Raw genomic sequence first — 24,781 nt, 5'->3', positions numbered from 1 at the left:
CCTGAGATAGTAAGGAAAAAACCCCAACCTTGCTTCCTGGGATTTGGAGAGAGTGTCCTCCACACCCATTATCTCCTGATTTATCCCAGTCCATGTTTGCAATGAGACCTCTTCTGGGGCTCAGGCAGGGTCCCTAAAACTGAAATGCAGCCTCTTCTGGGGATGTGCACATGGAGCAGAACACCCCCAGCCTGTCAGAGAGGAGCATGTAGCGCCATTCTCTTGACAGGTGCTCTGTGCTTCAGCAGGAAGACATTCAAAAGGTAAAGTGTTGGCTAGCATGAAGGGACATTGCAACTGGGGGGGGGGGGTGCCTGTTGAACGTCTGGTTGCCAAATTGGGTGTGAGAAATGTAGAGCCTCTGCCCGTGAGCAGTGACAGAGCAGAGCTCATCCCACCCCTTTCCTGCCTCTGACCATTTTGGAAAACTGAGCAGGCAGCTCAAGTAGGAGCTTCAGAGGTGGGGGAATGAACAGAGAAAGACTGACCCCAAGATAAGAAGACTCAGTGGGTTGAGGGGCTCTGGACTCTGAGCAACATCAGTACCACCTGAGTCCTTTCTCTGGCCTGCTCCTCCCTTCTGAAGTGCAGCAGAGAAGACAGAGCCTTTCCTGTGGTGGCTCCTTGCATTTTGGAATGTCTTCCCCTTAGAAGGCCCGCCTGGAGCCCTCCTTACTTTAACATTTAGGCACCAGGCCAAGACATTTCTACTTTCCCGGTCTTTTTAAAGAACTGCTAATACAGTATGAGTTTGACTTTACCACCTCTTTAAACTAGCGATTTCATCTTTCAATTTGCTGCTTTGATTTGATGTACTGTATTAGTTTGTATGCTTTTAAAAGAACTAATATAATTTTATATTGTGCTTTTGCTTCTTACCATTGTGTTAGCCACCCTGGGAAAAGACAACCTATACTGAAGGTGCAAGATGTAAATTTCAGATGTGGATAAGGTAAGATAGATAACTATTCCCACCTCATATCCACAGAATCTAACCAAAAGCAACAAAAAATTCCTTCCATTTCCAATGTTCAGGCTGTCGTGCTGTTCCTTGTGTACGCACATGTGTGCGTTTGTGTATCACAAGTCTCAAGGGAACCCAAAACTCTCCAGTGAGGACTGAGCATGTTCTCTGCCCACAGAATGCTGGTGTGTGTGCGGCTTTTGTGGGTAGAGAAGTTGAGGGCTCTGTCACAAATGCCAAGGTGGGAAGACCTCCTACCTGGGGCCTGGGAGGGAAATGTGTGGCATGGTGCTGGGTAGATTCAACTCCCCACTCAGCCATGAAGTTCACTGGGTGACCTTTGGCCAATGACCGGCTCTCAGTTTCTAATGTATTACACCTTGAGCTCCTTGGACAGAAGATGCATGTATTCTCCACCCTATTTTTGGGCAGAGAAATATGCTGGAGGCGGTGGCAGGGGGATTTTGCAGCTTGCTCTCAGAGTTATTGTGGTGGTGAATTTCTCCTAATCATTTCTTGGGAGGGGCTGGCAATTAGCAGCAGCAACAGCACAACCTTTGTTTTGCAAATTCAGAAGCCATTTTGCACCCTCCATGATGCCCAGGACCAAGTGTCATTACAGGGCATCGTGGGAGATGCAAAATCCCAACCACTGGTCCTGTATGCACAGATATCCTGGTGAATATTTGACTAAATGACCCTTTTCTTTCAGGCAGGGAGGAGAGGCAGAGGCTTGCCAAAGGAAATTCTCAGAGCATTTAACTAAAATGGGTCTCCTGACAAATTGCAGCCCAGCTCTAGCCTGGGAAGTTTCGCAGGTGGCCAAGGTGAGGTTGTTTGCCAGGTGGCTTGAATGCATTTAACAAGGACGACAGGATGCCCCCCACATCTACCAGCACATCCTCTCTGGCACCAGTAATAGTGTATGCTAGGCTGAGGGGTGGCGTGGGGAGCTGGGTGCCAGAGCACCTTGGGGTGCTCAGCCTAGTCTTGGCAGGTGAGAAGAGGTTGGCTGCTGATTTTTTATGCTGTTTGCAATGCTACTCTTGTTAGTTCTAGACTTTCAAAAAATCTCTGATTTGTGTGCGACTTTAGCAATGGGACTTAAGATGATGTTCCTGTTTTACTACAGTCTTCCTCAACCTGGTGCCTTCCAGATGTTTTGGATGACAACTTCCATCAGCCCCAGTCACAGAGAAATAGACCAAAGTGTCTGGGGCACCAGGCTGCAGTGCTCAGCAGCAGCAGCAGCAGCAGCGAAGGAAAGGCACTCTGCACATACAAGGCATTCTGTTTCCTGGAGAGATGCACCTGGCACAGAAAACAGGTTCCAGATTAAGCCTTGGCCTGATGTGCTCTGGCTCTGTTGAATTCACCAAGAGTTCTCGAGGCAGCAGCCCCTGGCCTCTCCCCCCGGGAAGCTCTCAGAAGGGCCAGGAGAGGTTCCCATAAACCCACACACAACTCTCCTTCCCCATCTTTCACTTCCATGGCATGGCACGGAGGCAATTGTTTGTTAAAAACTGAGCAAGGGAACTGTCAAGATGAAAACTCTGCAGAAGAAATATGGTTCTCTCAGTGCTGGAGAGGGAGCTGTTCCCTTGCCCTTCCTTCCCAGCCACTCCTCAGAGAGTCTCCCTTAAGGCCTGCACTGCTGCAGAGATACCAGCCAAATTAAGTACCTTCTGCTGCAAGCACAACCACAAGGAGGAAAACCCCCAGCGTAGAACTAGAATGGACCCCAGCCCATCCAGCCAACAGGGCAGATACTCCTCAAGGCCTCCTTGCCAGGTACCCACCAGAAAAGCCCCCCCTCACCCCCCCCAGACAGAGAGACAAACCCCCTCCCACTGCTCAGCAGCTCTCTTGAGTGCAGATTCTCCCCTGCCCCAGATTGAAACCTCTCATTCTCCTGTCATCTCAGCCCTTTTGGCCTTCCACAGAACAGGGTGGGGGTGGCTGGGGTGGGGGGTAGGATGATCTGTCCTGGACTACCAGCACCTTGTTTTTTATAGCAAATTTTTCAAAGATGAAAATCTGCCGTGCATCACATACAGAGATAATGTAACGAAGTGAGATTAATTATAGTGCATGGTGACTGCTAAGTGGCAGCAGGGTTTGCAGAGGGGCTACTCTGAGAAGGGGAGAAGAGACGCCATGCCCCCACCAGGGGACCCGTCCTCCCTCAACCTGGGAGGGCCCTTACTTTGCCCTGCCCACCCAGACCCCTTTTCTTCCCACCTTTGGATTCCAAGCTCAAACCTTAGTCCTCCATGAACTTTTGTGCCATATGTTCCTTGCTCCTGGCAAATATGATAACTTGGGACACCCACTCACCCTCCCATTTCCCCTACTTATCCCACTCTGAGACGCTGCCTTTCTGGAGCATCTGGTTGCAGACTCCACCCTCATGAGCCAAAGGCAAACCTGGTACAGGCGGCGGCAAAAGAGATCAATCTCACCTACAGATATTGGTGCAAATTCTCAGGCGGACGAGACATTCCACCCAACCCAATACAAGACCAGCCGCAATTGTTTGAGAAGCTCAGCAATGAAACGTGCCAGGGTGTGTGTATGTGGCTTGTGCAATTCAGTCATAGTGGTGCAGAGTTCACCTTCTGGCTGCCATCTGTTCAGTGGGGCAGAGGGGGTGTCACTGAGTGGGGTGTAGGCATTGCCATCTTCACACAGTTCTCAATGCTGAATCCCCCCTTTGCCATTTGGAAGGTTCTTGCAGCAGGGAAGACCCTTGGACCCCTAATTCCCCCATTTGCCCTTCAGACAGCTCCCCTGCCCCACAAGTGCCCTAGTTCTGCCCTCCACTGCGGCAACAGGTACTTTCTCCCTCTGCTGTAGTGCAGTGAAGGTTGTTCCAACTCCTTCACACTTTTCCGCAGGGGTTTGTATGAGGGTTCACGTTTTTCAGGGAGGGTTGTTCTCTACCGTGTGCCATGAGACTTTCTCCTTCCTGCCCCCCCCCCTTTCAGATTATCTATAAAGTGTGAACTTTAACTCTGGAGACAAAGAGATGACTCGTTTTCCACTGATACACATTTGTGGAACACACAATGCAACAGCCTTTTAATAATAACCTGACAGTGTCACTCCTAACAGTGAACCTCATGTGGTTTCGCCAACTGCATGCTTGCTTTTATTCCTTCGTTTTGTTCGGTCTCATCTAGCCATGGGTACCGTGGACCTTGAGAAGCTTCCTGGGTGCCCCCGGGTGACAAAACCGCCAATAGACACACAAACACCCCCCATTGCTCTCCTGGGGACTTGACTGCCCTCTGTTCCCTATCCCACAGAGCAAAAAGCCTTGAGGAAGCAGGCTGCCAGAGGGAGAGAAGGTGGGCAGCACTGGGCTCACTACCCAAAGGGAGGAGGAGGGCTCCAGTCTGCAAAACGCCAGCCCCAATCCAAGCGGTGCTACTAGTTCATTGCCTTGCTCAGTGTCCAGGGTGTGTTCCCCCCTTGGGGCTGATAAGCTCCACCTTTTGCCCCTTCCCTCCCTCCCTCCCTCCCTCCCTCCCTCCCTCCCTGCCACTCCCATCTCCCCCCCTCCTACTCACGGTCATTGCACACGGGGCCACCATATGAGGTCATGGTGCAATCGCAGGTGTAGCCGTCCCATTGCTGAAGGCAGACGCCCTGGTTGGCGCAGGAGTCCTCCGTGCAGGTGGTGCTGGGACCTAGTGGGAGGGGCCAAAGAGAGAGAAAGCAAGAGGGGGAGACTTCAGGGCTTTCAGGGGTTCCCTAGTCCTCCCTTGTCTTGTCTGCCTCTGCCTACCACATGGCAGGCCCTGGAAAGCATCATCGCCACCATCAAAGCTTGTCTAATCAGCTGCACCTCTTCCTTGATTCGCTCACAGTTGTTATGTGGGCTGCTGGCCTCCTCTCCATGTGGGGCTGCCCTTGAAGATGGCTCAGGCAGCAGTTGAGGCACAATTCTGCAGCCCCATGGCTGACAGGGGGTTCCTTCAGACTGGGTGGGCTTTTTTTGTGGGGATATATTCTGCATTAGAAGTGGATTTATACTGTGCCTTCCACACACTTTTCCACTGTATTAATTATTCTGAAGTGCTTGCCTATTCATTAACTTAGAGGCATTTATAAACAGCTTAGTATTTTAAAAATATCTATATGGCAAACAATTTTATTTTATTAAAACAAAAAGAAAACCAATACCATAAAAAACCAAGAAAAGCAGCAGAATAGAAACACGTGAGAGCTTACAAAAGGCAATAAAGCAGAACTCCATGGGATTCAAACCAATGCAAGAGGGTTCCAGCCTTGTGGGTCAGGAAAAGCCAGGAGGCAAAGTTCTGTCTTTATAAGTCTCCCGAAGCCAGTGGAAGGGAGGCTGCTTCACGCAGGGCAGAGAGCATCATGGCATCATGCCACATGCAGGGGCAATGGCAGGAAAGGTCACTGCCCTGTGATGTTCTCCAGACTTCTCCAGTCAATCTAAGTGATCTAACAGGTCTGGTCCAGGGACAGGCAGCCTTTCGGGTAATCTAGTCTCTAGTTGCTCAGGGCTTCAGCTGTTAACAACAAGGCCTTAAATGCTGGTCTGGTAGCTGATCGGCTCCATCAGCACAGGTGTAATAGGTGCACATCCAGGTGCTCCACTCAGCATCCTGGCCACAGCAGCAGCCTGCACTAGCGAACAGGAGTCCACTGGTGCAGCTGCCAAGGCAGGCCTCCTGTCCACATTCCTTCCTCTATGTTCTGCTTCGGCATTATTGCCGTATGGCAGGACCGCAGCGCAACAAAAGCAGGACCAAAAACAAACCAGAGCCTGGGTGGTGTAAGAAGTTACGGGATTTCCACAGGACTTTCTGGGACATCCACTCGTCAGAAGCAAAGCAGCCTCTCTGCCTGCCCCCCCACCCCAATTGCAGGCAGGTATCACAACAAACTGCCCCAGGACAATCATGAACACAAATCATCCCGAATGCACAAGGGGAAAGGACATCTGGAGGGGCCTGAAGACAAATGAGGAAAGGTTACACTGTCTGGGACATTTCAGTTTAGGAGAGAGGTGAATGAGGGGTTGTGAACATGGGAGGGAGTTTATTATTAAGTACGGCATGGGGAAAGTGGCTAGAGAAAAGTTTCTCTCCCTCTTGCCTAACACTAGGAACAGGCATAGGCAAACTCGGCCCTCCAGATGTTTTCGGACTACAACTCCCATCATCCCTAGCTAACAGGACCAGTGGTCAGGGATGATGGGAACTGTAGTCTCAAAACATCTGGAGGGCCGAGTTTGCCTATGCCTGCACTAGAACTTGGCGATGTGCAATGAAGCTGAATGTCGGAAGTGTCAGGACAGACAGAAGAAAGTCCTTCCTCAACGCAGCTCAGAGCTAAACTATGGAACTCCCTACTGCAAGACAGACACTAAAAGAGGATAAGACAATTTCATGGAGGATGAGGCTATCCGTGGCTACTAGCCATGACTGCTATGTTTTAGCTTCTAAGAACACAAGAGGAGTTCTGGTGGACCAGCTCTCTGCCCTAGTGCACTAGCTCATATCCTGAGTAGGGAGAGCTTTGCTGCTGTCCTGCTCATGTCCTGCTTGTGGACTTCCCTCCGGCTTGCCACTGTGAGAAACGTAAAGTAGGACTGCATGGGCTCCCTTTCATCTGATCCAGGAGGGCACTGGGGAACGTCAGCAGCCACCTCTCAGCTCTGGTGCACCAAAGGCCAGTTCAAGGTGAATGTGATTCTCTTCAAAGTTCTTAGCAACACAAGGATGTTCCAGCTAAACATATTTAGAAAGGAGGAAATACTGCATTTGTGCATTCTTGCTTTACTGCAAAAATGAAATGAGGGTGTTGTGTGTGTTTTTAATGCAAAACCCAGCTTGGGGGTGGGTGGGAGCGGAGGCAAGGGACCACAGAGCAAGGCCTGACAAGAGCAGCCCACTAGGAATGCAAATAAGGCTTCGCTGCCTCCCAGACGCTATCCTCTGCCTCGTGGCCTTGTCGCCAGTCTGCACGGGGCTGGCCAGTGCTGCAATTACATCTAAAGTCAGAAAAATTGCTACTCAAGCCTTGAAAATTTGGGAGGACAAGAAGGGAGAGCCATTGCTTGGCAGAGCCACTGTCCGGATGACAAAGTTAATGGAAGAATGCAAATTCCAAAGGAAACAGCCTCTTGACTTACAGGAAATGAACACATTTTTTTAAGAAAGAAAAGCTGGGTCAGGTTTGAGGGGAAGGGATTTGGAAGAGAGAAGCAGCAGAGGAGGGGAATGTGTGCTTAACCCGTTTCCTGCTCCAAATCTGACCTGGCCCACCCTGCACCCCCCCTTACCATCACAGCCCCGCTCAACGTGCCCGATCCGGTGCAGGGCGTCGGCGATGAGGTCCGGGAGTCGGCCATTGAGGTCCACGGAGGCCAGGCAGCCCTGGAAGCCGTCCCGCGAGGCCACTAGCTTGGGCAGGTTGTTGAACATGTTTTTGCTCAGGCCTCCAATGTACAGCTCCCCTGCAAGGTGGAACAAACAACATGAGGGGCCCTGAGACCCCAGGCTGCACCTCCCGGTTCACCCCCCCGCCCCACAGCAAATGCCCAAAGGCCTGTGTGGCTGTGTGTGTTTTGGTGGTGGTGAGGTATGACCATGGTTGTGGTTGGAGAAAAGGGAAGCTGGTCAGATCTCGCCAACTTAAGAACTATCAAATCAGCTCTTGAGCATAAAAAGCTGTCACTGCCACAATGCAAAACAAGCCCACCAAGTCTAAAGAAAGATGAGAGACAGCAGCAAATCTGCACAGGCCAAGGAAGGGGAAGAGTGTGCTTGCTGGACTGCCCTGGGGGGTAGATGCTCTTGGCTTGGGGCATCACTGCTGCTGTTTCGTTTCATTCCTGAAACCCACCAACATAAAATCAGACCAACAAAACAGGGCACCTGCCTAAAACAACAATAACAGGGTGCTATAAATGTAGGCAGATCAAATCTGTCCCCCACCCAACTTGGCAGCACAGTGCCCCCTAGTGTCACATAGAGGAGCTGCAAAGCGTGTGTCCATTTTGACAGGGCACAGGGGACTGGACCTCCACTCCAAACCCACCAGCTCATTCCCACAAACTGCAAGGAGGCTGCCCTCTAGTGCCAAGAGAGGGTATTGCGAGCCAGGCGGGCCTGGTAAGCTCACCCTTGAGGTCCAGGTTGCGGGCACCGTTGGAGTGCTGTGTGACGGTGCGAGAGTCGATCTTGAGCGTGTGCACATTGTTTGTGTCGCGGGACACGATGACGTTGTGCCACTGGTTGTCATTCACCGGCTTGTCCGAGTTCCCCTTCATGAGCGAGGGCCCGTTGCCCAGGTCAAAGACATAGTGGATGTACCTGCAGGTGGGAAGGCAGGGAATCAAAAGGGTTGTCCAGCCTGACCTCAACCCCCCCCCCCCCCGGGCAGGCAGGAGAGCCTTCCCAGCACCAGCCACACATGACAAGCCCAGAGTCAAGCCCAGACCACCAAGCACATGGGGGTCGTCCACCAATGGCTCCTGCATTTCCTGAATGCCTGGGATTGAATAAAGGAGCCTCTCCCCGGACACACAGCAAGGAGGGTGTTGGTTTTTCAAGATTTCCAGGGTGTGTGTGCACGTGCACATTACGCTGTTCCCAGCTTAAGTGGCACAACTCACCCTTCCACCCCCTGCCGCCCCCCTCTGGCAAATGAGCAGCAGACATGGTTGTAGGTAGACTGCAAAATAATGAAGCCTCTTTTCTCCATGCTGGCTGGGAGGGGCTCTCCAGAGTATCACCTCCTACCTGGTCCTTCTAACTGCAGGCAGCAGGGACTGAATCCGGGACCTTCTGTATACAAAGCATCTGTCCCTCCCCCCAAATATTCAACTTTGCCAGTCCCAGGAGACCCCAAATATGACGGTCCAGTCAGGGCCTGGAGAAAATGAAAGCAACTAGCGTGCTGTGATGGTAGAAAGTGTCGGACCAGGTAAAGGTAAAGGGACCCCTGACCATTAGGTCCAGTCGTGGCTGACTCTGGGGTTGCGGCGCTCATCTCACTTTATTGGCCGAGGGAGCCGGCGTACAGCTTCCGGGTCATGTGGCCAGCATGACTAAGCCGCTTCTGGTGAACCAGAGCAGTGCACGGAAACGCCACTTACCTTCCCGCTGGAGCGGTACCTATTTATCTACTTTCGAACTGCTAGGTTGGCAGAAGCAGGGACCGAGCAATGGGAGCTCACCCTGTCGCGGGGATTTGAACTGCCAACCTTTTGATTGGCAAGCCCTAGGCTCTGTGGTTTAACCCACAGCACGACCCGTGTCTCTATCCATGAGGGTAGAGAGTGTCGGACCAGGACTAGGGTTCAAATTCTCCGCTCGGTCAGTCACTGCCTCTTTCAGCCTAGCCACCTCGCAGGTTGTTGTGGGGATAAAGTGGGAAGAGGGAGAACCCTGTACACAACCTGGAGCTGCTTGGAGGAAAAGTGGGCTGGAAACATACGTCATCCATCAGCGAAGTGGGTGAGGCGGGGAAATAGATCCTGTGGCACCAGACAGGGCCTTTATGCAGGCATCTTGGCTGTGCTGCCTGAGGCAGCAGGCGAGAGGGGGCAGCACTCTGGCTGACAGGTGGGATTTGTGGGGAAGGTGTACATAGATCTTGCTCATGTCGCTGGGGTGTGGGTGGGGCTCCTGGGCCAGGAGGCGGGGCTTACAGGTGTGTGTATGGGAGGTCATTCTGGCTAGGTCTGGCAGGATGTGGACAGGGGCCCCAGCGCCCCCTTGTGGACCCCTCACCCCTTGACAAGCTCCACCACGATGAAGTCGTTCCCGTTGCCGCTGTTGAAGAGGATGAGCCCGTCGGTGGCCGTGGTCTTGAACTGGAAGAAGAGGTGCATTGAGGCGTAGGCCTGTAGCATGGCCAGTGCCAGGTAGCTGGCTTTGCTCTTGAACGTGACGGGGTCGGCGATGATGCTGCGCAGGCCGAAGCGGGCGTTCAGCTCACAGTAGCTGATGTCCCCGTTCTTGCAGAGGTCCATGTAGGGCATTCCGTTGAAGACCAGGCTGCTGAGGTGGCCGATGAAGTTGGAGGGCACCACCGAGATGAAGCGCCGCTCGGTCATGATGCCCGTCTCGATGTTGTGGAACTCCAGGCGGGTGTGGGCACCGGCCATTTGCCCTGCTTGGGCCAAGCACAGTAGGAAGGGGAGCACACTGTTAAAATGGAGCCAGGAGGGGGTGCTGGGCAATAGGCCCGGGGGGGGGGGGACAGGACACACGGTTGTCACAAGATCTCAGGCCAAAACGGGACAGAACCCCCGTGATCAGGCTGGGCAGAGCTCCTTCCTGCTCGCTGTCTCTCTTGAAGCAAGGAAGAGCCTCTCCTTTCCTATTGGCAAGTGGTGGGAACTGGACCAAGGAGAGAAGGGAAGCAAATGGACAGCATTTGCTCCCCACCATACACTCAGTGGCTCTCTGCCCCCCACAAGGAGATACTTAGCCAGGCCTGGAATCCTGCCCCTTTGCAGGCTGGCAAGGCCCCTCCATACACTCCCAGTCCAGACCTGCTCACTCAGATACTGCTAGCAGTCCCTCTCTCTTTGTCAACATTGGCAGCTCCTAATCTGGATCACCTGCCCAATGTGCCCCCAGTGGTCAAACTTAGGCATGGTCCCTCCTAGCCAGCTAAGTCACTCAGTGCCACCTGGTGGCAGAAATGGAGAACCGACAGCAACAATTCTGGAAAAACCGCTTGGAGCATGTGGGAGAACACACCCGCCTGCAATGATGCCAGGATGTTGGCTCTTTGCGGTCCCAAGGACTACCTTCTTTCTCCCCGAGTGCTGAAGCCCCTTAGCTCGGGCCGGCGGCCTTCCTCGGCTTACCTTCCACAGTGACGTTGTCCACAGAGAGCTGCAGGTTCTTTCCGCGCCGGACCACGCGGACCGTGTGCCACTCATTGTCGTTGAGTTTGTGACCGGCAAAAAGGGTCTCGGGGCCTTTACCTGCAATGGGGCAGGCAGGGTGGCAGAGTCAGGGCAGGTCCGCTGTGTGAGTAACAGCCCCACCCCTGCAGAGGTGAACCCCTCAAAGCCTTGCACAGGGACCCAGCCCAAGAATTAAAGACACCCCCCCCCAGTTCACCGTATCTTTTCACCCTTGCAGGCACATGCACACTCCCAGCACACAAGCTCAGCCATGTGCGTGGCTGCCACTTTCCTGTCTCACACACTCGGTCGCCACTCCTGAAACGGACATCCCACAGGGCCTCCATCCTATCCCAGGTAGACGGAAGATGAGAGGGTCAGAAGGCAGCCGGACCCATAGAACAGGGCCCATCTTCACTGTCTGGGCAGTATGTGAGCTCCAGGTGTGTAGAAGGGGAATAAGCACACCCAGGTGTCTTTTGGCATGAGAGCCTGAGCAAAGGACCATGCCTCAATCCTAAAGTTCAACCCTGCTGGCATCACCAGGTAGAGCAGGGAAAGCGCCCCGAATGCGAAACTCTGGAGCGCCACTGCTGCCGTGAGTGCACACTATACTGAGCGAGATGGACCAGCTCACTTTTAAGGCAGCTTCCTCCATCCCTTTATTCTGAACGATGGGGACCAGAATCTCTATTTTAAGCGGAGGTGACACAGCTCCACAGTAGAAACCTGCTCTGCACACAAAGGATCTGGGGTTCAATAACTGACATCTCTAGATGCAGCTAGGGAAGACCACAATCTGAAACCTGGATGGCTGCTGCCAGCTTGTAAAACAGGGAGGAGATGTCAGGCTTGCTGGATCTACCTCGTTTTTCACTTGAACCCCACGTCCTTCCAACCAGGCCAAGGCACACACAAGAAACAGTCAGAAGCCAGGGGCTTCTCTGAGCCGGGAGATTCATTTTCCAAACCAGAACTGAATCGGTGGAGTGTGACTTTTTTTGCTGTTGCAAAATATTTTGGAGTCAGAAGCCCTTGGTGACCTGTTGTAAATCATCCAGAAATCTGCCAGAAGATCCTGATCTACCTTCTGCCCATCCCAGCTGCGTTGGCAACAGCAGAAGGCCACTTCCTGCCATGAGAAGGCCAAAGGACTGATTCTGGGACAAGGAGAGAGGGCTGAATCCCAGGACCTCCTGGCTGCCAAGCTTAGGCTACAGGAACTCATTCAGAGGCACAACGTCCACCCTCTAAGGCAAGCATGCCGCCCTGGCAAACAGCAGAAGCCTAAGTGGCTGTGCACCTTTTATGGTTGTCCCATCCTGCAATGTTCCTCCTCAAACTGAGAAGGCTGCCCTTTATGATAACATTGATAAATGCTGCTCTGCAAGCCTTTAATTGCAGAGAGGCAGAAGCAAACTCCCTCCGCCCAAAAGCTTAAGAACAAACACAAACAGTGGAGTCTTGCAAGGACTAAAAGACCCCCAGGGCTGCCTTTCCACTGCCTCTCTGTTTACCTGGTAATGGACACCACCTGTTGGCCAAAGTGAGCACTGCTAGCGGGTGCTGCCACCTGGTGGCTAATCCAGCTACAACAGCAACAGCAGCAGCAGCTTCTAAAAGCTCGTGCTGCCATCAAGTGGAAGAAGATGAGCACTGCAGCGACCAGGGAAGGCCTGTGAAGCTCTCAGGTACTGAAAGGAAACCAGAGACTTCTTGGGTGCTGCCACCTCTTGGAGGGATTCAGGAACAGCACCTCCCAGACCACTCTCCAACCCACCCAACCGCTTCCCCTCCAGACTGCAGGTGTTGACTCTAGGATTTTTCATCTGCATATATTTATACATGCGGACACTTTTTGCAGCGTGTATGTTAATACATGCAAATAACATTCCAGGCTCCGAACCTTTAAGGCAGGGGGCAGTGGGCCAAGCAGACCCCCACCCAACCCCACCTGCTCCAAGACAATTCTATGCTGGCTTTGCAGCGGGGGTCATCTTAGCTCTCCTCACCCCAAATATCCCAGTACCTGGGAGCTCTCCTGCTAAGCAAACGCTCTCCCAACCTCCAGGATTGCAGCCTTTCCTGGGTGCAGTTTATTAACCCTTTCCTCCCCGCTGCACAGTGTACTCACATCTCTTCTTCTCCAAGCCATAAACCCCAAAGCAATACAAAATTGTCCCACCCCTCAGGCCACTAGACCAGCCCTTGTGAATGCTGCAGTCAGCCAGGATCCTCGACTTCTCTCCTCAGCTCTCAGAAGGAACCAGAACATTCTGGACCGAAGGGGTATGTGTGGTTCTGTGCTGCTTGACTCCAGCGAGGAATCAAGGAGCTTAGGTCTGTGGTCTGTGAGCTTGAGGATGTGTGAAGGAGCAATTAATGAGCCCCTCTGGACATGAGCAGTGATTTTTACCCCCATCAGCCCCCTCCCCTAATTTTGGCTAATCCACAGTTCCAGTGTGTTTGTTCCGGGCACAAAGATGAAATCCTCGTCTCCAAATGGAGAGGGCAGAGGCTGAGGTTCAGGATGCCTGGGTTCTCTCCCCAGCCTTTTTTTTAAAAAAACACACTTTTTAAAAAAGTATTTTGATTCTGCTTATGTAGACAACACAATTTAGATACATTGCTGTTGGCACCCGAAGATGGACCCATTTCAAAAAATAAACACGAGGATCATCTGCCCTCTTACTGAACCCTCCTCCCCACTTCCGTATGCCTCAGTTTCCTTTCCCTCTCTCATTTCCAGCCCACCTTTGCTAACTGGAAGCCAGGGGTTGATTTATGTGAGAATCTGCAGGCCCAGAAACTCGCCTGCCTCTGAGTCACAATCCTGGAAGTTGTCAGTGGAAGCAAGACAAGGAGCCAGTGTGGTATGAGAGCCAGTGTGCCATAGTGGGTAGAGCGTTGGGCTTGGGCCTGGAAGAACGGAGTTCAAATCCCCACTCAGCTATGAAACTCTTGACTATCAAAGTGCATTTAAATGTGTGTGCTTCGTGAAGATTATGATTAGACTGAACAAGCTGACAAGTGACACAGAGCAGATATGGAGGGGCTGATTTCCCCCCTTTCATCTGGATCCCCACTAGAGTCTCTTGCCCAGTTCCAGGGGGCTGCTGATTGTGACACCCTTTTGCCTCAATGACCCATCTCCCCTCCTCCAATGCTGCACAAAATGTAGAATAGTGGGAGATTTCCAAGTTGTAAAATCATCATTCTGCACCGCGAGCAGTTAAAGTGTTTGGAAACAGGAGTTGCACAAACAGCAGGTGAGTGTCCATGCCTGTCTTTCCTCAGCTGCCGGTGTGGAGCGCTGGGGGTGCAAAGGGAATCCCCCCCCCTTGGCCCGATCCCTTCCCCAGACCTGATCACTGCTCAGATTGAGACACACCCCTTTAGCACCACAACATCGCTGTCATGAACCAGGCCAGAAAAAGCTGGGGGCTTCTTCCCATTACCTGAAGTGTGCAGGAGATATTACTCTGGGGGTCCCTGCATGCCTCCTTCTCCAGTAGCAACTTATCGACTCTGCTTTTGTTTCTGTAAATTTTCACTGCCCTGCAAAGTCCCCGTCATCCCCCCAGCCATGCTGAACTCTTTCTCCTCTCTTTTAAACCAGTCCTCAAATTACGGGAGAAAGAGGGGAGAATTAATGAAATCCACAAGTTCCCACCCTTGGATGATTGCCTTCAGTTTTAGGAAAATCACACCACCCTGTAGGAAAGCAGAGACATCCAAAAATGGAATGCCCCTCCCCTGTCCTCCATGTAATCTGAGCACTGCCCGAAATCCCAGGTACATTTCTTCCATAGGAAATTCTCTCAAAAGTTCCAGGAATGGCATTAGGGGAAAAACTCACCCTTCCACAAAAACTCAGTGCCACTCACCTCAAAAGGTGTGGTTAAGAGAACCCAGGCATCCTGGCTGTCAGCAGATCCTCTGATACTCATCAGAGGGGAGGAAGGGGCTATTGTTGCATGTTACAGAGGGGAGAAGGTATTGGGGTAGGTGGGCTCATCTCTATGTGAAGCAACTGTGGAGGAAGGGGAACATTTGGCTTCTGCTACTGACCAACTCCTACAGGCTTTAGCAGATGCTCATCCTGAGTGTCTACAAGAAGGAAGACGTTTCATGGGCTGAGGAAAGAACCCTTTGGAGCATCCCTGTGTCCTGTTCTCTCTCTCTCTCTCTCTCTCTCTCTCTCTCTCTCTCTCTCACACACACACACACACACACACACACAGCCTACCACCACGACCACCTTTTTCCTTTAGAAAAGCAAAATAAAACAGAAACTGCAGGATTAAAAAGAATGAGTCGAAGAAGAAAAAAAGGGAAAAAAGAAATATATATATATATATGGCAACTTACTGGGGTTACAGCCTATCCTGACACAGTCTGAGACGGGGGGCCGGGGTGGGGGTGGGGAGAGAGAAGAGAACGAGACAGTTTTATATCCTTCAAGGTAACGTCTGCAACCAAACACCCAAAAAAGAAAACCAATTCAGCCCACCATCTGGGGACAAACGCACGACAAGGAGGACACTTGCCTCTGCACTGGGGAGGGGTCTGGGTGGGTCTGCCTGTCCTCCTGATCCGGCCCAATGCTGCCTCCCTATTCCACACACCCCACCACCACCTCCTCCACCACCAGCACCAACAGGATGCAGTTGCAAATATACCTGGGTCTTTCTGTCTATGCACAAACCAGCCGCTGGTCATTCTCCTGGGGGTGGTTTTTCTGAGTGGGAGGCCTGGCTTGGTGGCCCTGGCCCCCACTCCCTACAATGCCTTGATCCACAGGAGAGGAGGGGAACCTCAGAGCTGGTCCTCCAGGCCTTTCTCCTCAGCCCTCTGGGCTCCTCCAGGCCACTGCCTGCTTCAAAGTGCTTTTGCGTGGCTGTGATCCTGCCTCCTGCTTGCAAGGATGGAGAACCCTCCCCTGTTTGCACAGCTGAAATATAACCTATTCCACCAAGGTAAGAGTCACATCTGTGGCCCTGCCCACTTTTTTTGCCTCTGGCCCCCCACTGGGATGCGGCCCCCGGGATGTCAAGCACAAGGGAATGTGGCCCTCGGGCTAGAAAAGTTCTCCACCTGTGATCTGGGAGGTCTCCCCCCCCTCCATTTTTTCAGTTGACAGTTCTGTAGCCCAGGTGAGGGTGATCTACAAATCACCTGAGCCTCTTTTAAGTTTTTATTATCTGCAGTTCTCCTGTACCTGGCTGGTGTGCGCATGTTAAATATGAGTCTGGCCCCTCCTCTTTCATTCTGTGGTCTGCACCCCATCCCCAGGTCTGCTACTGAGTCACATTTGGGCTTCAAACCACGGAGCCTGCCTGCCGCTTGGTCTGATGGCCACCCAACCCGTCTTCGCAAGATTTGCTTCATTTCTCAAGGCAGAAGATTGCCTTGTATTAGAACCACTTCAGGGTTTTAAAAAAATCTTGTTTAAAATCTTAGAACCAAACAATATGGGATCCAGGAGATCTGTGAACAATCCCTTTTATTTATCTATTTTCATTTATTTTTAAGATGCTGATGTCTTCAGTCAGGGACCACTACTAACATCCATGTGGAAACAGGATTTAAAGGGTGTGTTGTTGTTTTTTTAAGTCGCCTGTATAATGAGATATAATTATTTTGGTTAAAAAATAAAACTTGAAACTAAACCCTAGAATTGTGGCGTTGGAAGGGACCCAAAAAGTCCAATCCCTGCAGTGCAGGAAACATTACAGGGGGCGGGGGTGGTATGTATTTTGTTTTCTTTCACTTTTATTACTACTATGATGTTTTTTTTTCTACAATCAAGTGGTATATAAATTTTATGAACTAACTCAGGCTTCCTCAACATTGGCCCTCCAGATGTTTTGAGACTACAATTTCCATCATCCCTGACCACTGGTCCTGCTAGCTAAGGATCATGGGAGTTGTAGGCCAAAAACTTCTGGAGGGCCGAGGTTGAGGAACTAACTAAATAAATAAGTTATGTATTTCAAATTTTTTTAATAAGCCACCCTGTGGTCTCTTGATGAGTGGTATATAAATTTGATCAATAATCAATCATCATCATTATAGCTAATGAACCACAGACTTCTCGGGTAGATATTATATACATCTTAGTGGGGAGGATGGGGCAGTGGCCCTAGCAGCCAGATTGCTGAAGGCCCCCTCCATTTGTCCAACTGAAACCACATCAGCAACCTGAAGCTGCTATGAAAAGGAGGCCAGGATCCACATCACAGAGCCGTTTGGCCCCCTGGGACTGTATTGTCTGTATCAGACAATTGTGAGCAAGAGGAGAGGGGAGTTATCTCTGAGTTTCTGGACACAAGTTGGTATTCAACTAAGTTTTACTCAGAGCAATGAACGTAACTAAGTTGAACAGAACTGAGCTGAATATCACCACCCACTATTTGTGGCCTGGGACTGATGACATTCACTGAATTGTGGACCTTTACCCATAGGCCTGGTCCTGGGGCTTCCCCACCAACAGACATTAACAAACAACCTCCCCAGCATTCAGCTGGTGTCCTGGCCCCCGACCACACTGCCCACAGGCCTCAGTGCCTTTTGCTATCCACAGCGCTCAGAAAGGGGAAAGGGCTGGTTTGTGCGTAGACACTTGTGCTTCCATTTTTTGCTTCTCAGTTTCCCATCCTGTCCACCTGTGGCTCCTTCCCAGCCTCCCCGGCTTGCCCTTTGGGATTCCTCCTCAGTGCTGGCAAGTGGCTACCTTGTGAAGACCAGCTGTGCAGTAGGAAGTAGGGCAGCCCTTCCTTCCTCTCAAGCCTGAAGCTGTTGACTGAGAGGGAGGGGAAGGGCTGACCCCATAGTGGCAATGCCCTCCTCCTCTCCCCTTTCCCCAAAGGTACTTCCCAGCACAATGACACCCGGACAGGTCTTACCCCCGGCACCATCACCAGCTCCTCTCCGAGTCAGGCCCTCTTGGGACCTCCAGAAACAGGAAGAGCGGCTCCCACAGTCGTTCTGACTGGGGGAAGGGTGTGCCTGGCAATTCCTGGACAGCAGGGTCATGGCGCAGGCACTGCCCCGCTCTCGGTGCTGAGGGCGGGGCTAGCAGCACTGCCCTCCTCCCCAAGAATTGCCAGAGCACCCTTCATGGATCAGTGCCTCAGGGAGAGGTAGGTGGGGGAGCCCTGTGAGGGGGAGTGTCCTTTTGGTGGGGGCAGAGGGTCACCCTTGTGCTCCTGAGTCCTCTGCAGACTCCAGGGCATGTCTGCCAGTGGGGGGAGAGGGGCTCTCCTCCTAGTGGGGGGGCATGTGGGTGGGGAGACCCCATTCCCACAGGCTGCACAGCTGGGCTTGGCGTGCGTCGTCAACCGCAACAGAACAGTGGATGCAAACAGTCACAGGACCAAAAGCCCCTCTCATGGGCGGTGGGTAAATTTCATGGAACAAAAGCAACCCCCCACACCCCAGGCAGGAGGAGGGATAAAGGGAAGGGAGGCCCAGGGAACAAAGAGAGGAGTGGGCACCAGGTAAGCGATTGGGGGTACGCATGGAAGGTGGGAAGAGGGTCATGTTGGAGGGGTAGGGGGGCATTTGTGGGGCCTTTGATCGCCATGGCTGTTTGCTCTGGGCTGGCCATTTATGTCTCAATGAAGGGTTGAAAACCAAGGTGGGCAGGGAGGAGAAAATTACTGTGCTTGGGTCTTTAGAAAGATGAATGGGGCTTTCTTCAACCCATTTCTCGCCTGGACACCGAAGAGGACAAAGTGGGGAAGGCACGAGGGAAGGAGGAAAGCTCCTGCCCCTCTCAGTCTCCATGGCTGGCTAAGTCAGGCAAGGAAAGCAGGTCCTGGTTTTAACAAAGAGGACCAGCCTCACCACCATCTCTGGTCCTCCAAGGCTGCTCCAGGGGAAAGGAGGGGGCCCATCTTCCTCTTCTCCCCAGGCTGGGAAGGGGCATCTTTCCAAAGACCCAGCAACAAAAGGGGAGAAACAGAGAAAAAGCCCCAGGCTTGGCTTCCATGTAATGTCCCCACCTTCGCCTCACCCTCTGTGGAGAAATAAGCTGCGGGTGAAAAAAACCCTGTGTTTTGGAAAGCAAAATCCACACAATTGTGTGTGAGAAATCTGCATGCAGAACTTGATAGCGCTGCAGCTGACCACCCGTGAGGAGGAGCTAATGTACAGTGATACCTTGGTTGCCCAACGGCTTGGCTCCCGAACAAATCAGCTCCCGAACACAGCAAACCTGGAAGTACCGTATTTTTTGCTCTATAAGACACATCTATAAGACACACCCAACCATAAGATGCACCCAGTTTTAGAGGAGGAGAACAAGGAAAAAAATATTCTCTCCCTCTATGTGCAGCGCCTCTCCAGTGAAGCGAAGTCAGAACAGCAAGAGGGATCACTGCACAGCGAAAGCAGCGATCCCTCTTGCTGTTCTGGCTTCTGGGATAGCTGCGCAGCCTGCATTCGCTCCATAAGACACACACACATTTCCCCTTACTTTTTAGGAGGGAAAAAAGTGCGTCTTATAGAGAGAAAAATATGGTGAGTGTTCCGGTTTGCTAACTTTTTTTGGAAGCCGAACGCCCGATGCAGCTTCTGATTGACTGCAGGAAGCTCCTGCAGTCAATCGGAAACTGCACCTTGGTTTTTGTACGGTTCTGGGAGTCGAACGGTCTCCCAGAACGGATTAAGTTTGACAACCAAGGTTCCACTGTATTTCATTTCTGGCTACCAGTTCTACATTTATAAGTTGCAGTTGTATGCCTATGGAGACAGGCACGCAGGGAGCCCCAGTGAAGAAAGTAAAGCCCACCAGGGTTGGTATGGCTGCTCCTCAGTAAAGCTGCAGAGTTTTATAGTCCATGAGCCCCATCAAACGCTGGACAGCCTTGAAACACACCCTTCCAAATAATATTTGCTGTGCAGCCCAGACAAAATCCATGATGGGCAGCCTTGTTTTTGCAGGCATCACCCACGACATTGTGGACATCCCCATCAAGTATAGCACAACCTCCCTCTGCCACATTCATCCTCAAGAGTTGGGTGAATGGGCAAAGCCACTCTTTGGGACGGGTTCTGCTAGTATCTCCATGGGAACCCAGCCTTCCCCAACTTTCTGCCCTCCAATGTTTCAGACTACTGTATAACTCCCATGAGACCCAGCCAGCAGGACGGAGGTTGATGGAAGTTGTAGAGCAGAACTTCTAGAGGACACCTGGTTGGTGAAGTCCAGGCTAGCCTGCCCAGCACAGATTGGTCAGAGGGAGGCTTTTGAGAAATGCCTGTTGCATTTGATGGATCTTTCACCACAGAGGGATAACTATACAAATTTACTCAGGGGTAGCTCAGCCGACTACCCCGGCGTGCGTCTGTCTGTGTGAAAGGCATATGAACGATGAGAAATTGGTAGCCAAATGAAACAGTTTCGCATTTTGCTCCAGCACGATGCGAGAGTTCCCAAAAGCCATGTGGATTTTGCATTTCGATGGCACGAAGATTCCTCCCTGAGAAGGACCCCCTGCGGAAACACGTGTAATGGAGCCTGCCCGCCCCCACCAGAGCGCCGTTGCTGCGTCTGACCACCCTATAAGGTGTTGCCTGCACCCCAGCACTGCCTCAGGGGGCTCTCTGGGCAGACGGAGAGGAACAGATCCTGCCGGGTTCTGACCAGCTGGTTACCTAGGTTGACTGTGAGCTTCATCTGGCCCCCATCGAGCTCCAGGCGGAGAGTGTCGGCCGACTCCTTGGAGGTGGTGGCCATCATGAAGCCGTAGGCTCGCTGCGACATGAAGCGGAGGGAGACGTCTTCAGCCTCGGTGTGCATGACCGTCGGCAGCATGATCTTCATGTACATGCTCCCGTCATAGCTCAGCACTGTGGCCTCTGTTGGTGGGGAGGGGAGACACAGAGAGAGACGGGAGCGGAGAGAGGATCCAAGAAAAGGAAGAGTGATTAGGAACAGGCCAGGCTACATGTCCACCTCACCCACTCCAGGGGAAGCTGACATGGGGTCCTTCAGAGACTCTCAGACTACAACTCCCAGCAGCCTCAGCAGCCAGCACGGCCAATGGCCAGAGATGATGGTAGCTGTAGCCCATAGAAGGTGCCACACGATCCTACCCCTGGTCTGGAGGAGGCTCTGCTGAAGAGCCCGCCCACCCCCGCCCCCTGATCACCCCTGATTCTTTTACAATGGGAGATTCAGCCAGAGATTGAACCAGGGGCTCTTTGCCTGCAGAGCAAGGGCTGCACAAGGGGAAACAGGCCTGGAAGAACCCCAGGAAGAAGAAAATACAATCTCTGGGGAGGGAAGGAAATATTCAGAGCCCTCAAAATAGCCCAGTGAGGACAGTGCATGCTCTGTGTGCAGAGAATGCTGAATTGCAATTCATGGAGCAGGAGCCTAGAAAACCAAAGGGAGCATGGGGGGCAGTTTGGAATATTCTGGAAGGGAGCATAGCTGGCTGGCTGGAAGCCTGAAGAGGGGCACACACTCCTCTGCAATGCAACATTTTCTCGCAGGTCCCCTTGCAGAGCGGTCATTTTTCATGTGGGTGGTTCTTTTAAAAAGGCAGATGGCAAGAAGGAGCATCCCCTGAAAAGATGCACCACGATTTCTCCGGCACATATGGAGGAAAGTACCCTTTTCACGTCATGCCAGGGCGAAGTGTGAAGCATCAAAAATGCTGCTTGTTTCAGAATGGCAGCATTAAATAACAACAACACAACCCACTGGTTAAGAATTCTTTACAAGCCCCGCAGCCACTCAGAGACCTTTGCAGTTTTGCAGTTTGATGAGTGGTTTGCACATGGACGAATTCAGGTTGCACCATGAAAGTGGAGGGGGCAGACCCCTCGGGCAACAAAACCAAGAGGAATGTTGCAGCATGAAAAGTAGTGAGGAAATGACCTGAAAGTCAGGGGATGACTTCAGGCAACATTATGTAACCTCTGTTCAAACAGGATGAATGCTCAACGAACGGGTTGTCTGAAAGAGGCTCCGGTTACTGCTTGGGCCAGGCTTTGCCCACCTGGTGCCCTCTGGGTGCTTTGGCCAACTTTGGGCAAGCATGGCCACCCCTCTTGCACAGGGTCAAAGATTTGGCTCATGCTGAAGCTCAGCAAAAGGAAGCTCAGCTGGTTCCGGCACTCCTTCTGCCTCCTCTGGGCCCTGGTCCCCCTCACCTCTCTCGCACAGCCGGCCCAGGTAGCCGGTGCCCACGCAGTCGCAGATGAAGCGGTTCCAGCCCTCCCGGCAGAGGCCTCCGTTGCGGCACGGGGAGCTGCTGCACTGCTTGAGGGTCTCTCGGGAGCAGAAGCTGGAGACGCCAGCTACGCTCTGCACCTCGGCCAGGCGCCGCACGTCACGGCTCTTCCCGTCAATGAAGAGGTCCCTCACACAGCCCACGTAGCCATAGTTCAAGAAGGCTGTCCACACCTCAGGGGGCAGGATGAGGTCCAGGCGGTTCTCAGGAAGCCCCCCGAGGTACATCTCACTGTCCAGGTCCAGGATCTCACTCTCCCCGCTGGCCAGGAAGGGCGTGCTGCGGCTGTTCACAGAGATGGAGCCTGCGAGGAGGGAAAGCAGGAGAGGTAACCCCACAAAGTCTGGCTCACTGACTGCCCCCCCCAACTGACACTGGCATCTCTCTTCCTCTGGGGCTGCATGGCCCAATAGTTTACCCCAGTCAGAAAAACTATGGGGACATCCCTCTCATTATGCTATGAAAAGCAGCAGGTTGGTGCCCCCCTGCTAAGCCTGCCTGCTGCCCACCTACACCTCCCCACCACCCCAATGCATCAAGGAAAGGATAAGAAATCCAGCCTAAATAAGAAGGGCCAGCAGGAAGCATCCCATGGGGGGCTTTAGTGCCCCAAGACTCCTCTTCTTCCTAGAGAGGAGGCTTGGGGAGTCCCTTGCAAAAGGAAGGCTGGGGCTTAGTTCATCATTAGGCCCTCCTCTCTTGTTGAAGTGAGCATGCCCCACTTTCTCCCAGTGCCCCCCACCATAGTTTTTCCTTCCTTGCTTCCCACTCTCTTCCTTTTTGTCAAATTTTTATTAATTTTTTTAATCTCTAAATATATACTTGATTCCAAATTTGTCATACATTTCTCTTTAAACTTTGACTTCCCATCTTTCCCTCTGTGCTGTTCTTAATCCCATGCCATTTACATACTGCATTCTAATAAACATTTCACCTAAGACACATTCTTCCGTTTCATATATTATCAATTTTCCACCACTGCTCATATTTGGAATCCTGCTCACGATTTCATCTATTTTTTTCAGATATTCCAAAAGGGGTGTCTCTCTTCCTACAAGATTCACTTTCTTGTAGGTTCCCAGCAATAAGAAGGCATCCCTGACAATCACTGTGCTGCAGCAAAGGGAAGTGCTGCCCCATCCCTCTGGGGAATGCTGCTTTCTCTGACCCTGTGCATAACTCCCCTCCCACTTCATATGCTAGGGAGGGAAGGGCGATTGTTGCTGGCAAGCACCCAACCCCAGTGGCCAAGGAGTCACAGGCAGCCTATGGGGTCAGAGGCAGCAAGATGCCTTGGAAGACCAGCCACTGCTAGTAATGGGGCGCTGTGGCTCTCAGGTCCTCCTTGGGGGCTTTCCCAGAAGAAGCACCTGGGCAGCTGGTGTGAGAAGAGGGTGTTGGACCAGATGGGCCCCCTTTGCTCTCATCTGACAACCAACCCTTCCGATGCCCCCACCTGGCTCAAAATTGAACAGGACCAAGATCAGGCACAAGCGTGTCCCCGGCACCTGAGGTGGCAGCAGAGCCCACTCACCCTTGCGCCCGTCGCGCTGGAAGTCCACATGGCACCACTCGCCGTCATTCACCTTCTTGCTGCTGGCCCGCATCTTGATGCCCCCAGAGCCCATATCCAGCAGCAGATAGAGGTAGCCGTCGAGGAGCTCCATGGCGAAGTAGTCAGCCTTGTGCAGGCGCTCGGAGCGGCCCTCCTTGGGCGGCTGCAGCCTGCCGTGGCTGAAGAGCAGCAGCCCGTTTGGCTCTGTGGTGCGGAAGTCAAAGGAGATGGAGCCCGTCTTCTTGGTGTTCCACTTGGGCAGTGAGATGTAGGCCTCGGGGGACTCAAAGGTGACCGGGTCGAGGGCCGCCACATTCTCACAGCGGAAGACTAGGTCCCCATTGATCTTCATCTTGGGGTCCCCTTCCTTGGCCAAGCGAGACAGTTCCAGCTTGAAGTCATTGTTCTTATAGACAACCTGCAAAGGGATGGGAGAAGCAGGCGGGGTCAACAGGACACGGTGAGCTTTGTCACACCTTGACGTGAGCTAGCTCTCCACCATCTTGGGATTTGACAGAGAGAGGGAGGTGAGGAGGGAAGGAAGATGGGGAGCAACCAGGAAATGTTGCCTGTGGATTTGTTCGACATGACCTGTGGAGTCCTGTGGTTCTGTAATGCCAAAGGTTCTTTGAGTGCCCCTCAAATTTGACCATGAATATATTTTTAACCCTAACGTTAAACAACTGGGAATTTAACAATGAATAATGAATGGTCACACATACTTTAGAACAATGCAGAACAGCTGATGGCAAAGCCTTTGAGAAGGCAACCTAGAGGGCTGTAGTTTGGCTGCTTTGACATGTGCTCCCCCTGCACTCAGGAGGGTTGACCAGGGGATCACTTTGACCCTTGGTGCAGGGTCAGACTGGGGAAAACCCAGCGGGGCTCAGGTCCCCATGCAGACACAAAGCACTGGGTTTTACCTTGGGCCAGTGATTCCTCCTCTCAGCCTAAGCTACCTCACAGGGTTGGTGTGAACACAGAAGGGGAGAGAGGATTCTGTCTGCTACCATGAGCTTCTTGTGGAGTGAAGCCATAATGCAATCCCACAGATTCTGAAGAGAAGGAAGACCCTCTCCACTGACAATATGAGGGTTGGTCCACAC

General features: G+C 52.3%; 1 protein-coding gene and 1 long non-coding RNA gene across 25 annotated transcripts in view; one reads left to right on the top strand and one right to left on the bottom strand.

Annotated features, from left to right (window-relative positions):
• The window catches only part of NRXN2 (neurexin 2), a 303,692-nt gene that overhangs the window by 148,449 nt on the left and 130,462 nt on the right, over positions 1–24,781 (bottom strand). For 13 of the 24 annotated variants that reach the window (XM_081842384.1, XM_081842390.1, XM_081842376.1 and 10 more), the window contains 9 exons: positions 23,655–24,093; positions 22,041–22,424; positions 20,535–20,738; positions 15,243–15,269; positions 10,830–10,949; positions 9,742–10,126; positions 8,129–8,319; positions 7,287–7,460; positions 4,537–4,656 (listed from right to left, as the gene is read on the bottom strand). In XM_081842384.1, the coding sequence (XP_081698510.1) occupies positions 4,537–4,656; positions 7,287–7,460; positions 8,129–8,319; positions 9,742–10,126; positions 10,830–10,949; positions 15,243–15,269; positions 20,535–20,738; positions 22,041–22,424; positions 23,655–24,093 (2,044 nt within the window). The remainder of the gene's footprint in view (positions 1–4,536; positions 4,657–7,286; positions 7,461–8,128; positions 8,320–9,741; positions 10,127–10,829; positions 10,950–15,242; positions 15,270–20,534; positions 20,739–22,040; positions 22,425–23,654; positions 24,094–24,781) is intronic. The other 11 variants (XM_081842385.1, XM_081842386.1, XM_081842391.1 and 8 more) reach the window with 3 other exon arrangements.
• On the top strand, positions 889–2,953 carry LOC309330221. The gene is made up of 4 exons (XR_014151389.1): positions 889–952; positions 1,677–1,791; positions 2,097–2,175; positions 2,216–2,953. It is a non-coding gene; the product is annotated as an uncharacterized lncRNA (long non-coding RNA).

Source organism: Podarcis erhardii, assembly GCF_964252035.2.
Source record: "Podarcis erhardii genome assembly, chromosome: 15".
Taxonomy (NCBI): Eukaryota; Metazoa; Chordata; class Lepidosauria; order Squamata; family Lacertidae; genus Podarcis; species Podarcis erhardii.
This window is presented reverse-complemented; position numbering and strand designations above follow the sequence as displayed.